Here is a 15,652-nt window from a genome sequence, read left to right as displayed (position 1 = left end):
GTCTGGGTTATGAATGAACTCCTATGTGACAGGACAGGTCATAGATCTTTCACAGGGTCCCCCCACCCCCACCCGCGGCAGGTCTGGGAGCACCTGGCTGCGTATTCTGCTTGGCCCTTTCCAAGCTCTCGGGACCTGTCCCTAATTCTGGATTCTTGAACCAGGTGATTTGGAAGAAAGAACTAAATGCCTTCAACATCCAAAGAAACATTTATGAGGGCAGAGGGCAGTGGAGACTTGGTCTTCAAATGCTAGCATGCGAGGTGGCCGCTGGTTGTGTGTGCTTGGCCAGGCTGATTCGAAATGTCCAATGCAGCCCAGAGAACCCCGAGTTCCTGGACCCGGGCCACGCCTTCCCCTCTGGCCTCAGTCTTTTCCCAAAAGTGCTTGTAGGCACTCCTGGGATCCACAGTGTCTCATTTCCATGTCAGGTGTCAGACCAGGGGCTTTGTGAGAAGCTGCATCCTGTCCAGAGTGACGCACCTCTCCAGGGACGGTGCAGCTAGGACAGCTGAGGAGTCCTGATTGGCCCAAGGCACTATCTCCTGAGCAGTGATCGGTGACTCCCAAAGGCAATTGGAGCCCAGGGCTGCCACCCCCACCCTGCCCCTTGTCACCAAAGGCCTCCTCTCTCCTCCCAACGGACCAAGAGGGTTTCTGAGTGGCCCACCGGACGCCTAAGGAACTTGCCAAGGCACTGACCACCGCTGCGGCTCCAGGTCCACGCACAGCCCAGGCTGCTGGGCCAGCCCCTCCTCGGGGCCCAGCGCCCTGCACGTGCCCAGGCCACCCACCAAGCTGAGCAGGCTCTCAGCCCCCCAGGGACTCCTTCCACCGTCTCTGCCCCCTCTGGCCAGCTGCTGGGCCTCTTGGGAGTGGTCTGACATTTGACATGATGGTGTTGGGGGACGTCTTGTTCTGGGAAACAGCCCTTGCCTTGAGGGAGTGGAGGACATGGCCAGGCAGAGTGCGGGGTGAGGAGCAGGGATCCAGCTGCTGCCACCGTGTGGCCTCTGGCCAGTTCTTGCCCTTCTGGTCCCAGCCTCCACCGAGTATGGAAGCTTCGGGTCTTGTGATCACTCAGGACCACCCATGTCAGGGACTCATGACTTTGGGATGGGGTGCGAGGGTGGAGAAACCCATGACTCCGTGTTGGGCAAGAGCCTCCACAGAGTTTGGGGACAGGAGAAACAATTAAGCAGACAGCAGGTATGGGTGTCCCCAACTTCGTGCCGCCAGGGTAAGAATACTTGAGCACAAAGACTGTGTGGGGGGAAAAAGCCACAGTGAGGGGCGCCTGGGTGGCTTAGTCGTTAAGCGTCTGCCTTCGGCTCAGGTCGTGATCCCAGGGTCCTGGGATCGAGCCCCACATCAGGCTCCCTGCTTGGCAGGGAGCCTGCTTCTCCCTCTCCCTCTGCTGTCTGTTCCCCCTGCTTGTGCTCTCTCTCGCTCTGTCAGATAAATAAATAAAATCTTTAAAAAAAGGAAAAAGCCACAGCGAAGATCCAAGTGCCCGCTGACCTGATCCAAGATTTAGCTGGTGCCCTCAGAGCCACAACGTCCTCCAAGCCCATCAGTCCTCCCCACCACTCTCCCTGTCCCCAGGAGCCTGCTTGGCGCAGGGGATGAACTTAGAGCTGGTGGGGTGGCGGGGCCTGTAATGTCCCATCCTGGGGGACCAGGAGCCACGCCCTGCCCAGGTAGGAGGCAGAACACAGGCACAGGTAAGAAGGATGGAAGGTGTGTTCCTCGTGGTCTTCCAGCCTCGAAGACCTCTCTACTGGAAGGGCCAGGCCAAGGCTCACAGGTGTGGAGAGTGACAGCATCACGGCAGCCCAGTGCCTTCCCTATACAAATGGCGGGACTGGCCCAGAGGACCAGGGCACGGGGCTCACCCGAGGCCACTCAGTGGGTCTCTGCCTCCTGGCTCAGGGCTCCTTCCTGCAAACCTGGGTCCTACTGCTGAGTCCCTGCACCCACTGGGGAACCACCCCCACCCTACCTGGGACAGCTGGCCGTCCCTGCCCGTGATACTGGGGTCACGGGGAAAGCAAGAGGGGCACGAGGGTCTACCCCACAGCCCTGCTGGGAGGAGACACAAGGCCAGGCGCTGGCTATGCCGAACCCCTTGGCCCTTCGCTGGCACACCTAGCTTCACCTGCTGGCCGAGACAGCCCGCAGGCAGGGGAGCAGGGCAGCATGTGGGCTTCTGGTACAGTGGAAGGCAAACAGTACCAGTGCTCCTGGCACAGCCCTGTGGACTTTGCCCAGGTTTGGCGGTAGGACAGACCCAGGATTCACGGTCTGCCGCTGCCTGTGAATCTGGCGGCCCTGGGCTGAGACGGCATGGGGTCTCCCCAGGGTGTGGGGACCAAATGAGCCCCTGAGCTGGACCCAGGGGCCATAGGATGGAAGCATAGGTCTCCAGGACTTTCCAAAGCCCCTTCTGAGAGTCTCTTTGCCCCCCAGCGCTCTGTGCATTGACGAGAAAATTGTGAGCAGACAGCTGGTCCCAGGAGGAACTAGGAACAGAGATGGGGAATGGGGAGGTCAGGAATGTGCTTCTCCTTGTTGCCCTCCAGAGACCTTCCAGAAAGCCTCCTTTGGCTCCAGCGGCCATGTGTGGGGTTGGGTTTGTGTGAATGCACTTCAGGGAAGGGGAGAGAAGTTCTCTCCTGAGCAGAGGCAGCAGGGGATGGGGGTAGGGTGACTGCAGCTGGGGAGGGGACAGCAAAAAGCCTGCCTCCACCAGCATGGGCCTCCTCCCCGGTGCCCCGGCTACAAAGCCCCTTCCTCGGTCCCGACAGCCCGCCCAGCATTAATGTGCAAGAAATGAGAATAAAATTACTTTTATTTCCAAAAAATGTAGGGGTGGGGAAGTGACATGGTAAAAATTAACATCAGTTCCCTATGGATCCATTCTGTCTCTAGGGAAGGACAGCTCTTAGGGCCTGTGTTCTTGGCGGGAGGGCCTCGGGGGGCCCACGTTGCCATGGCAACCCACAGGTCTGTCACACAGGATGCGTCCCCCGTGGCTGGCCAGAGCTGGGGGACGACAGCCCTCCCCCACAGGCCCCCACTTTGAGCTCCCCTCCCCCGAAGCTAAATATTGGTTAGTGGGTTAGATTTCCGAATCTAGCAGCCCTGGGTGCCTCCCTCCCGCTCACTCCCCATCCCCTCCGCCGCCCGGCCTCCAGCCCTCAAACTTCTTGTTGCAGTTTTCACTGGGCCCTCATCATATCTCCCTCCCACACCCCCAGATCCTCAGGGTCATCTTCTCTGGCACTGCCTCCCCCTGGGCCCCTGCTGCCCTCTCGACAGCAGCGGCTCCTGCAGCCCCCACAGTTGGGGTCCCTGTGGCCTCCGTGAGTGAGCCGGGCAGGCTCAGCCCACGGCGGGGCCCGGAGAGGCAGGTGGTAAAAGGTTGACAAGGCCCAGCCCTGTTGTCGCTCCCCCTGTCAGAATGTATCTATAACAAAAGGTTGAAAAAAACAGGACAGGAGAGAGCGGAAGATAGTGTGAGCACGTCCACACTGGCAGTCCCAGCATGGGGAGAGGCTGTGTGAGGCGCCCTCCTGCAGCTTGAAGGGCTCAAGGCCACTCGGCCAAGCAGCTAGAGACTGACTAGCACTGCCTGGCAGGTAACGGAGCACTTCGGAGAAGGGTCCGATCGCTCCAGAATCTTAGGTCTCCCAGCCCCGTTAAACATCTGAAGGGGATGTGGGGGGTGGGGCAGGGCTGAGCCAACAGGCCAGCTGATCCTCTGACCGGGCCATGGCCTTGGCCAAGCCCACCTTCAGGATGGCCGCCTTGGCCCCAGGTCCCAGGCTGTGGAGCTGGGGAGACATGGCAGATGGTGGGATGGAACAGCACAAGCCTTGGGTCAGGGGGCTCCCATGGGGCGAGGACACTTGCCTGGGCCCCGAGGTCTGAGCTGGCTGCACTGCAGGCAAAGGGAGCCAGGGTCAGGGCCAGGACCCTGGACATCTGAAGAGAAGGGGTGCCAGCAGGGAGGCCCTGAGCCCCGGTCCCAGTGTGGGCCGGGAGGGGGTCGGGTGCATCAAGCACACACTCCCTAACACCGGGCACGGGGTCGGGGCCAGGGCCACTGGGGCCATGTCAGAGGGCGGGGCCAGGCCTGCAGACCAGGGAGCCGTGGTGCCCAACTAGGACCCCAGGTCCCCCACGGACCTCAGGAGTATCGGAGGAAGACAAGGCAGTGTGAGGCCTAGAGGCCAGGCAGCAAGAGGGGGTGTTACGGGCCGTATCTGTGGACCTCTGGTCTGGCAGAAGTTGGGGGCCGGGACAGAGCACCTCTCTCTGCTCCTGGGGGTGGGAGCTGGGAGAAGGTGAGGGGCCACCTGATAGAGGGCGGCCCCATGAGGGAGGGTGTCAGAGAGAGAAGCGAAGCGAAAGCGGAGAGAAAAACAGCAGAAAGACCAAAAATGGGATCCCCAAGCCAGCATGTACCCCAACCTCGTGGACACCCCTCAGAACAAAAGCCCACCCTTCCCTGTGGCCAGCACTCCCACCTGCTCCCCCTTCCCCGTGGGTGCCCCCAGGGCTGTTGCTTCATTTGTGGAGGTAGGCGTCCAGCCACAGCTCCCCGGACTTCTTCAGACACCTGGGAAGAGGAGGGGACCGTCAGGGGAGCCCTAGGGAGAGGGTGGCTGCAGAGGCCGCGCTGGGGGTGCGGTGCTTCTCAGCTCTCAGCGGGGCTGCAGGGTTGCCTGCTCAGGGCTCCCCGGGGAACCCCTGGAGGAAGGATAAAGGGAGGGTCCCCATCCAGCCCAGAGCGAAGCCAGGTCATTCCTAGTAAGGGAGGTGGCCCGGCGGGGACACGGGCCAGGAGGGCTCATCCCCTCTGGTGGCTGTCAGTCCCCAACGTGGGCAGTCCCAGCTGCGCGCCTCTCGGTCTCTTCCTTGGGCCCCAGGAACCCCACGGCCCCCCCCCCCCCCCCCCCCCCCCCCCCCCCCCCCCCCCCGCTTACCTGATGATGTCCAGCATGGCCCTCAGCAGCGGCTTCTCCTGGTACTTGATGCCGTGCTTGGCGCACAGGGACTTCACCAGCGGTGCGACCTTGTGGAAGTTGTGCCGAGGCATGGTGGGGAAGAGGCTGGGGAGAGCGGGGACAGGGTGAGGGCGCCCCCGCCTCCGCTCACAGCCCGCACAGACATGGGCGGTCAGGGCCAGGGAGACCCTGTCCACAGCTCTCCCTGTGCGGCCCCCCGCCCCTCCCCAGGAGACCGGCGCACGGGGGCGGGGGGAGCTGGGCCTCTGTTTCCCTGTCAATAAAGGGATCAACCCCCCTGCCCTGCTAGGCTTGCAGGATCAAGGGAGACCTCTGTAATGACAAAGCTTGGGCCACTCAGGAGGGGTGGCTGTCATAGGGCCGTGTGAGCCCCTTCCCCTCACCTCAGTGGGCTGGCTGCAGAGCCACGCTCGGGGCCTGGCCAGGGTGGAGAGGGAAGCCCCCATGTGCTGCCCGTGCCCGGATGGGGCTGGTGACCTCTTCCCTCCCCCGGTTCCACCCGCCTTCCCAGCCTGCCCGCCCGCTCGCGCTCACTGGTGCTCGATCTGGAAGTTGAGGTGCCCGCTGAACCAGTCGTTGAACAAGGACTGCTCCACGTTGCAGGTGGCTACCAGCTGCGGAGGGGAGGGGTGAGAGGCCAGGACAAGGGAGAAGGAAAGGCTTCGTCTCCTTCCCATGAGGCCCACCCCTCCCTAACAACCCACCCGGCCTAGAGACCTCGGCCCGCCCAGATCCCCCACCGGTCCCGTCCAGCGGAAGGCCACAGGCAGCCCCAGGGAAGCCCAGTACAGCACCGGGCCCACTGAGCAGCCGAGTGCTGGAGGCCGGGGAGATGGACCCACAGGCTCCACTGGGCCCCGGTGACCAGCTCTGGCTGCCCTCACCTGGCTGCTGAACCAGTCGCGGTAGGGCTCATGGTCAATCTCCATGACGAGGTGGTTCATCTGTGTGACCCACACAAACCAATGGCTTTCCAGGAACCTGGAAGAGAGCACAGCTCAGCGCGGGAGCCACGGGAGTTGCCACGGGGCCCGGCCACGGTGGGAACAGACCCTCTCCCTCAGCCCCAGACGGCCTGGGCAGGAAGTGGGGAGCTCAGAGCCCTTCCGCACGGGCCCTCCTATCAAAGTCCTGTCAAGGCCAAGCGCAGGTACCTGATGAAGTTGAGGAAAAGGACGGCTCCCAGAATGCCATAGAAAGGGACGTAGGTGATGAAGAACCGGGCATAGTAGCTCATAGCCCAGGCCAAGTCCTGCAGAGAGAACGAGATTGGATACGGGACCACCACCCACCCCGGCACCACGTCCTGATCACCGATGTGCACACAGCCCTCCCACGCCCCGCGAGGCAAAGGTGTCCAAGAACCCCCAACAGGCCTCGAGGAAGTTGGGCACCAGGCCCACGGAGGATGTGATGCTTGCTTGCACAGGGTTGGTGACCGTCTTTGTTTCCAGGGAAATGCTGAGTGAGCCGCAGGAGGGGGCTGGGGGCTTTGCTTCAGGGAAACAGGGCAGGGACCAGGAGATATCAGCCAGGAGCAGCCCTTTCACGGCCCCAGGGATTCTGAATGTACATGGACCTCCCCCCCACCAACAACTGCCCTTCGGCCATGTCCTTCTTACCCATCAGCACCTGGGATCTCTTTCCTGGCAGGGCAAAGACCGACGATACTGTCCATCTTCTCCATATGGGCCCCCCTCCAGCTACTTCTCACATGCTAGTCGCCCCCCCCGCCCCGTGCCCAGTTCTCCTGTCCCCTCTCCCTTCCTGCCCCTCGCTGGGGTGGCCATGGGATCCTGAGCTTGCAGGTCTTCCCTCACCTGGACAAGCGCTTCCCTCGGCTGCCCTGACTGCCCCACCCTCCATGGCAAACCTCCCAGCCAGGTGCTCTGTGGAGGGTGTCCCTCTCTCCCCACCACCTCTCTTCGACCCGAGGCTGCGTGCCTCCACTGGGCCATAGCGGGAGCCTCCCGTTGGTCTCCTGCTCTCCCTCGGGTACCATGGCAACCAGAGCCACCTTCTTAGCCCCAATAGAAGAAGCTGCCTTTCCCACAGAGCTCAGTGGGATCAGGACGAACCCTCTCTTGGGCCACCCTGACCCAGCTTATTCCTGCCTCGGGGCCTTTGCACGGTTTCCTCCCCCCCCATCACTTTTCCTCTCCAGAGCCTTGGCAGGGTAGTGATCCGAGCACAGGCACTGGGTCGGGCTGCCCGTGTGAGTCCCGGCTCCCTGCTGGCTCTGTGTGGTGATGTATTCAGCTGGGCCTCCGTGCCCCCATCTGCAGGCTGGGGAGAGACCTCCCACTGAAGTTGGCCATGGGTTGGCCATGTATTGCAACAGTGAGTGTAGCCGGCAAGGAAAAGCTCTGAACGACTCTAACCCAGTCCCTTTGCGCTTTGTCGCCATGGAGATCTTCCCCACATGGGTGGTGACGCTGCCATCCTCAGAGCCCCCACTCGCCTCCTTCCCCACTAGGGGATACAGGATGAGATCCAGCCCCTGGGTAGGGCGCATGGGCCCTCCGCACGCCAGCCCGCCAACCTGGCCTCGTGCAGCCAGTCTCCCGACCCACGTGCACCTGGCCAGGCCAGGCTCTGTCACACTGCAGGGTCGCTTCCATCTGGGCCTCCTGCCCGCCCTCGTCTGCTTGGCAAACTCATCCTCAAGTCTGCGTGCAGTTAAGCTCCTCAAACTCTGTGAATGCCTCCTCTCTATTCGCGGGTGGAGTTGGGTGCTGGGAGCCAAAGGAGGGCCTTCAGGAGCACTGTGCCTGGAAGGACAGGCTTATAAAGAGATCCCTTCAATACCGTTTGGAAGGTGACAGAAGCAAGGGGAGCATGGGGGTGGTCCTGACATGACGCTCGAATTTAGGAAAGGCCTCCATCGGGAGATGGACACGAAATGATGGGAGACCCAGAGCAAGGCCCACAGCCCCAAGGAGGAGACACAGATTCCAGAACGATCTAGGAGGCCTGGGCAGTTGCGTTTGGGGACTGCTTAGTCGTGAGGAATCCAGGCTGGTCCCTGCATGGGTGTCGTCAGCTGAGGAGGCGAGCAGAGGGGAGCAGCTGGGAGGTCTGCGGGAAGGGAGAGTCTGGATGGGCGGCAGTGGGCCCCGGGCATGACCTGGGATCCAGCGAAGGGTCTTTAAGGGGGTGGGAGAAGCAAGCATTACAAGTTCTGCTCCTACACTTCATCACATTCGCCTTCGTTTCTTTCGTGTGTGTACGTAGTACAGTAGAAAATACATGTATATCCATGGGACCGATCTTATTTCTTTTTGTGCAGAGCGACCCACGACCCCGGAACCACTGGTTTCAGGGATAGGGTGTGAAGCATATGCGGGAGTAATAGAGAGGTGGAGGAGAACCAGCAGAGGTGGGACTTGGAAGCTGACAGGGAGAATTTCAGGAGAGAGTGGTTTGTGGTGTCGGACGCAGAACCTCCAGGGAGGGCGGCTGAGAAGCATCTCCAGGATACGGTCACCACCAACACTGCCAGGGGGGCAAAAACCTCCCTCCTTGAGGCTCTCCGAGTGCATCAAGCCCTCTCCTCCACATGACTGGCGTCTGGGCCTGGATGCCCACCAGATGCCTGATGCCAGGAGCACCCAATCTCCCCTGCGTTGTGACAATCAAAAAGGTCTCCAGATACTGCCAACTGGCCCAAGAGAATTGCTCCTGTCAAGGACCACAGCCCCAAGCCAGGGCTGCACTTGGCACCTAAGCTCGCTGTTACCGTAAATCAGAAAAGCGCAGTGCAGGACCCACCTCTGCCCCACGCAGTCACGGACCCCTGGGGGTGCGGGACACCGGATCCTATCTTCCCTGAATCCTCAGCACCGAGCACTGACTGCAGTCAGCTGCTTCAAAGAAGGAGCCTAAGCCTGGAGGCCTATCCCTCCCACCCAGCTGGAGCCCTACTCCCCAGTAGGGTCAAGGGCAGGGCTGCCCAGACTCCCCACCACCGAGCGGGGGGCCCCGAAAGACCTAGGGGCCCTATCAGATTTCCCTGGGTCTGCCATCTGATCCCATCCAGGCACAGTCTTATTTCCTTTCCTGTTGTCCTTATTGAGCGCTTTGTCCCTTGGGGAACAAGCACAGTAAAAAGAAAAGTATATATTTAGGCAGGAGTCATAAAAGTTCATTAAAATACGCCCAGCAGCACCACGAAACCCGACAGAGCAGGGCTCAAACTCCTCTTCAGCTTGAGTGACTCCTTCCAGGCCCCAGGGAGCCCAGTGGAAACAGTAGTTACCATAGGCGAGAGATCTGGGCTCAAATGCCCATCACGCAACTGACCCAGAAAGTCCGTCCCTCCGGCCCGTGTCACTTCACTCATAAGCCAGGGTCAAATGACATAATGAGGGTGGCCGTGCTGCGACATAGTAAGTACGGATGAAAGGCTCACTTCTGGGAAAATATCGTGCCCTAGAAGTGGGTGGTACTGCTTCTACCAACACAGGACTGGCAGAGACTTCCAGAGCCCCGCTGCCTCGCTCACCCCCACACCCCCCACCCGGGGCTCCTGAGTCCCAGTCCTGGACATCAGCAGAATCAACAGGCGTGGCCCCTTTGCCCACAGTTTCAATGAGAGAGGACAAGGCAAAGTACTCTGAAGCCCTGCAAACGCTATAGAAATATGAGGGACTGTTACTTGAGAGATTGGTAGCTGAAGTGGGGGGGGACAGTACAGGACACGGCCTAAGTTCTAAGGGCCTGACCCACCCCTTGGTGTCACCCTGGGCAAGTCCCCAAACTCTCAGAGTCCCGATATTTTCCTTTATAAAACTGGACTAAGAAAACAAACAAACCAACCCGTGATCCTAAGTGACCCTCCACTTGGTCTCCAGGGCAGGGGGCACTGTCCCTGTCCCCACGAACCCCACTTTGCCGCAGACTGCCTGTTGGTGACTACTCCATCCAGGTCATTCTGATCACCTTTCATGCCGAATCCCGCCTGCACATGCACATAAAGCCAACGACAGGGGCGTGCACCGCACGCACTCTCTCTCTCTGGACACAGAATCTGGAGCTTGCACCAAGCCTGGTGTTACAGGCTGGATCGTGTCCCCTAAAATGCACATGTTGAAGCCCTCATCCCAGGGCCTCGCAAGACTTTATTTGGAGATAGGGTCGTGGCCGATGGGGTCAATAGGGTGGGCTCTAGCTCACTGCAACCGGCGTTCTTAAGAAAGGGGACTCTGGACGCAGACACAGATGAATGCAGGGACAACGATCCCGAGACCCAGGCAGAAGACCCAGCCGCCCAGCAGCCAGGGACACTGGCCCGGACCAGGTCCTGCCTAACTGCCCACAGGAGGACCTACGCGGACAACACCTCGCCTTGGACTTCTGGCCTCCAGAACTCTGATGCCGCATCTCTGCCGTGGGACAGAGCGGCCTTGGCGTGTAGGCTGAGCAAACGAATCCACCTCTCAGCTCAGCCACTGCCCGGCTGCTCTCCCTTTACCACGGAGAGCGCGGCGTGCCCCGGCCACGGGGTCTCGGGGGATGCGGGGACGCGGGAGGCAACGGCCGGGGTGGCGGACAGGCGGGCCCAATTTGGCTCTCATCACGTCGCCTTCAGGAGCTTTCTGAGGGAGCTCTGCAAAGGCCGTGGCCCCCCACTGGCCCCGCGGGGTGTGGGTACAGGGGAACGTGTAGGGATGTGGCAGAGATCCTGGCAGCCCCAGAGCAGGTCCCTTCCTGAGAGTGCCGAGGCCGCCCACCCCCCCACCCCGGGGGCAGGTGCCCCCGGGGCCCACCTGTACCCCTTGACTCACCACCCAGTCTCGGCGTGAGATCATGGTCGTGATGATCTGGTACTGGAAGTACAGGGGGATGAGTATTGGCGGCCCGACTGCGGGGAGAGCAGGGGTACTTAGAGGCATCCCGTCCCAGCGCACCGGGCTGGGCAGTCAGGGGGAGCCCGGCGAGCACTGAACTGGGGGCCCAGCTCCGCAGCTCCCAGGCAGAGGCAGCAACCTGTGCCTGAGGAGGGGCTGGGAGCACACGTCCCCCTTCCCCCTGCCGCCCCCTTTCCCTACCCAGGGGCCCCCGAGTGTGGGACCCTGGGCCTCTGGGTCCTGTCTGCACCATGTGCCAGGAGCAGTTTACTCGAGATGGATGGCCCTTCCTGCTCAAACAGGCTCAGGGGCGATTCCTGGGTCTAAAGAGGTGGCAGGTGGTTGGGGGGGAGGACAGATGGCCATTCTGGGGTGTGGTTGGAGGGCAGCCCCCAACACTCACTCAGGAGGAAGTACTTGTGCTGGTGGTTGTAAGGCAGGTATTTGAGCTTCTTCTTGCCGTACTGAGGAGAGAGAAGAGAGGGTGAGCACCCGCCCAGGCCCCCCCGCCCGCTCTGCAGTCACCGTTCCTGACCTGTCAGTCCACACCCTGGGACCTCAAGGCTGGGCCCCTCCGGCCCTCTGGCTCCTAGCTGCTCCGGCCGACACTGGCCACCATTTCCTCGGCCCCAGCTTTGTCCCATCCAGGCCTCAGCTCACGCCCTCCTCTGCCAGCCCACGAGGCTGGGGCTTCTGAAGCTGAGGCTCAGGGTCAAATCACTGCTCAAGGCCACACGAGAAATGGGCCCAGCTGGGATCTGAACCCAAGAAAGCTGACTCAGAGCCCACATGGCAGGCACCAAATAAATGTTTGTGGAGTGAATGCACAACTGAACAACGCATACGGGGTCCCACCGAGGGAGCTCCTTGGCCAGTCTCCACCCCTTTGAGAGTGAGAAAAGCTCCCTGGGCATGCTGGGGAGCTCCCCAGAGCCCGCAGGAGCCGGGAGAACACAGATTAGGGCCTGGGGAATTGTTAACAGTCACCGGGCTGGGAGCATCTACCTCCCCAGAGCCCCCTGCAACTTTCCAAAGCTAATCACTTCTCCCAGGCAGATAGCTTTTAGTTGAGGGTGCCGGCAGGCCGGGGACCCACCCAGGGTACCCTGATGCCCAGACAGTCACAGCGAGGAAGGCCGCACTGGGACCTGGGCATCCTCACTGCACCAAGCCGCTCAGGCCATGCTGAGCACGAGCCTGTAGGGAAGTCACTGCCCCACGGGTCCCTGGAGCCCTTCAGTGTTAGGGTCCAGCTCTCTGCAGACCAGCCCACCTTGCTCCCATAAGGTGTTGCTCAGAGAGTGACCCCCGCTCTTGCTTTCGGTGCCAAGATCTGCCAGGATCACCGGTACAGATCTCTTAGCCCCCGCGCCCCCACCCCATTTGGCACCCAAATCACTGGTGGTTAAGAGGAGCCGATGAGAGCACAGGCATAAACGCCGGGGGGCTGGGACCCACTGCCCCTCACTCGCCCTTCCCCGGGCCCAGCCCTTTGCAGGTGCTCATTCCTATTTATTGTACTCAGGAGATGGAGACATGTTATGGATGGAGAGACCCCGGATGTTGGCTGAGCCAACGCCGCTGTCTGCAGGGGGGAGCGGAGAGGGTAGCAACCATCAAAATCGCAGGGAGGGCCCACGACGCCTGCAAGTTGGAGCCCTGGATGGGAAAGAAGCCCAGCTTGCCCCCAGGACCGGCGTCTTGGCACCAGTGGCTGTGGTCACGGCCCATCTGGCCGAAGCACCACCAGAACCGACCCCTTTGTCCCGTGTGGCCTCTTGTGCCTTGGCAGGGGTCTCACTCATCCCCGGAAAGTGTGGCCATTGGCACAAGGACGGTCACTAAGGCCGGGGCTGAGGCTGGCCTTGGAGAGGTCCTAGCCAAGGAGGCTTCAAAGGCAGCCTTGGAAGATTTCTCAGAGGAGGGAGTAGAGGGGCACCCACTCAGTGGCCTGTCGGGGTTCCAGGGAGCATATGGCCCCTGGATCCTGCTCTAACCTCCTCCCAGAAGCCAGGAAACAGACCCACAGGCCCAGCCTCTGTGTGCAGGCTTCTCGGCCCTGAACAGGAGCCCTCCCTGCCACAGCTCTGCCCATGGGTCATCCCAGGAGGTGGCCCCAGGCCCCATGGACCCTCTCAGGCTAATTAGACTCCTGGGAAGTGACACTAAGGGCAGCCCAGACAGGTGGGCGGACCAGAGAGTTCCCATAGAAGGACCCAGGGGCGGCTAAGCTGCTGGGGTGGGGGGGAAGGATACCAGGGGATTCATTTGAAGTTGCGTTTCCGTAGTAAGCATGCTGTTCCCATTGATTTATGGTGGCCTCTGGGGAGCGACAGGTCCCACACGCTGACGCTCCCCCAGCTGCCCCTGGCCCCCACGTGGGCCCCTTCAATGCTGCAGACTGTCCTGCAGCAGCTGCCGGGTCCCCGGCCTCTCTGTCAGGCCCTGGGGGTTCCCAGGCTCAGGGAGGCAGGCCCTTAGGATTCAGACACAATTCAGCATTTGAGCAAATTGCTCCACACACGCTCTCCTCTGCCCCGCCATGAGCTGTGGGTCCCCGCCTCATCCAGTGGGGGTCCGATGGGCACTTCCCGGGGCTGCTGAGGGACCGGCCGATGATGCGGGCATCACAGTCCTTCGGGAACAGAACGGGGAGCTGCGGTCCCAGCAACACGCACAGCTGTGTGTGGTGACCCACCGAACGGTCACTGCACGTCTGTTCCCAGCTCGGTGACCTCAGGCGGGGCAACTAACTGCAAGGCCACCTGTCAGGGTATGGCTGGCCCACAGCACCCACTTTCCTCGGAAAACCAGAGAGCACACGCTCGCTCTGACGATGCGTGGCTACCTTGCTGGCTTGGCTCTCTGCCAGCGTCTAGCCCCGTAAGTCATGGGCGCAGGGAGCGCTGGAAGAGGGCTTTAGAACGTCCCGAGCTGGGGGGAGGGCCCCTGGCATCTCAATTCATCAGAAAGCTGGAGGGACCCAACAAGCCAGTTCCCTGGGGTCCAGCAGGTAGTGGCCCTGGGCAGGTTCCTGCGGGACCCAGAAGCCCCAGCTGGGAGCAAGACAGCCTGGGTTTGGGTGGTGGCACTGCCTTTTCCCGCTAGAACCTCAAGCAAGTTACTTCACGTCTCTCGGCCTTAGCCCTTCCATCTTGAAATGGGCGTGATGAGAGCCCCTGCCTCATGGTTAAGCAAAGGTGAAGTGACGTCCTGCGTGCCGGGCCTGGCACGGTGGTGGGTGTGCAGACTCGGTGAGAGTCTGCCCTCCTCCCCACACCTCCTCCCCTCCGGGAGAGTCCTCATCACACACAGGGAGAAAGCTCGGGTGGCTGTCATAGGTGAGGCTCGGGGAAGACAGAGGGTGCTTTCACTCGGGCAAGGCGGCTTGTTGTGGTCGAGAGATGAAAATGGTAGCAGACCAAGGGCTCCCTTTGACGCATTCCCAAGCGGTGGCTCACAGGGGATGCAAATCAGGGCGGAGGGAGGGGGAGCCCTGCCAACCCTGGTGGCCTGGTTTCCCGGAGGTCCCTGCCCCTTTGCCCAGGCTGGGCTGGCCCTCCTGTGCTCACCCTCTCCACAAACCCCGGGCCAGGCTGGGATTGCAGGCTGAGTGCATGCCAGGGGCATGTGCAGGGGACTTTTCAGCTTTGGAACAAAATGTCTGAGGAATGACAAGGGCCTTCCTTGTCCCTTCAGGGTTGGGGGAGGGGAGCTGTCGCAAAGCCCAGTCCCCGCCTCTGGGAACCTACAAACTCCCAGAGAGAAATGAGCTACATAGCTAGGCCGGGCATGCGTAGAATGGCAAGGCCCCGGTCCACGGGCCCTGACAGGAGGGCCCTGGTTGTTCCAAGGGAGGACTGATCCCTTGGCTGGTTCACAAAGAAGCCTGGAGGGTTGGCTGCAGACAGGCGGTGGGGCAGGGAGAGCGTCCCAGATAGGTGGAAAGGCAGGCTCTCCGGTGAGGAGGCGCAAACACTCATGGCTTCCGAAAGCCCACCTCAGTACCACAGGGATAGTGGCCTCCCTGTCGCCCTCTGGGATGTGGCAGACAGATAAAGGGAGGGGCGAAGCCTGCCGCTGACTTCACCTCTATTTAATGCTGTTCTGGAAGCTCCAGAAGTAAGAGAGCTTGAGAAAGAGTGGAGCTATGAGAAAGAGTACCTTTTATTATTTTCAAGGATATAACTGTCTACCCAGGAAACTCAAAAAAGAACCAACTGAAAGACAACTAGGATCGCAGAGAGGCCTGAGCGGATGCCAGCTGGACCCAAGTTACCCACCAAGTATCAACAGCTTCCCGGAACATTGGAGGAACACTGATCCCAATAGCCAAAGTAGGAAAGATCCATGATTGAACTGGAAAAGAAACACCCACGAGACGTATAAAGAAAAGTATAAAACTTTTCTAAGAGGAAAAAAAAAGAGGCTTAAGGAACTGGAGAAACAGGCCTTACTGCAAGATGGAAAGACAGAGTGTGAAGACGATGACTTGTGCTAAGAGGGCTGCCGGCCAGTGATGAAGGGCCAGGGGTGGATGGAGGGCCGCCCAAGTCTCGCAGACGACGCCCCCGTGAGGCTGACCACGCAGCCTGGGCGCGGGGCTCAGGGGGGACACTTTCCCGCACAGATGGGGCCATGCATCCTGATGGGGGTGCTGGGGAACCTGGCTGACTCCAGACAAATGAGAAGGACGGACACCAGCCTACCCACAGCACATGTGGCCAAAGTTAAATAATTCAAAAGTGAAGCCACAAAACACTGAAAATA

The 15,652-nt window shown here is 60.8% G+C and overlaps 1 protein-coding gene across 3 annotated transcripts in view; it reads right to left on the bottom strand.

Moving 5' to 3' along the window:
- Positions 1 to 2,833: 2,833 nt before the first annotated feature.
- The window catches only part of FADS2 (fatty acid desaturase 2), a 30,591-nt gene continuing 17,772 nt past the window's right edge, over positions 2,834 to 15,652 (bottom strand). For 2 of the 3 annotated variants that reach the window (XM_032414281.1, XM_032414282.1), the window contains 7 exons: positions 11,286 to 11,346; positions 10,820 to 10,896; positions 6,188 to 6,285; positions 5,918 to 6,014; positions 5,568 to 5,647; positions 4,992 to 5,117; positions 2,834 to 4,624 (listed from right to left, as the gene is read on the bottom strand). In XM_032414281.1, the coding sequence (XP_032270172.1) occupies positions 4,573 to 4,624; positions 4,992 to 5,117; positions 5,568 to 5,647; positions 5,918 to 6,014; positions 6,188 to 6,285; positions 10,820 to 10,896; positions 11,286 to 11,346 (591 nt within the window). In that variant the 3' untranslated portion in view covers positions 2,834 to 4,572. The remainder of the gene's footprint in view (positions 4,625 to 4,991; positions 5,118 to 5,567; positions 5,648 to 5,917; positions 6,015 to 6,187; positions 6,286 to 10,819; positions 10,897 to 11,285; positions 11,347 to 15,652) is intronic. The other variant, XM_032414283.1, reaches the window with a different exon arrangement.

This window comes from Phoca vitulina, unplaced genomic scaffold (genome assembly GCF_004348235.1).
Source record: "Phoca vitulina isolate PV1807 unplaced genomic scaffold, GSC_HSeal_1.0 scaffold16, whole genome shotgun sequence".
Taxonomy (NCBI): Eukaryota; Metazoa; Chordata; class Mammalia; order Carnivora; family Phocidae; genus Phoca; species Phoca vitulina.
This window is presented reverse-complemented; position numbering and strand designations above follow the sequence as displayed.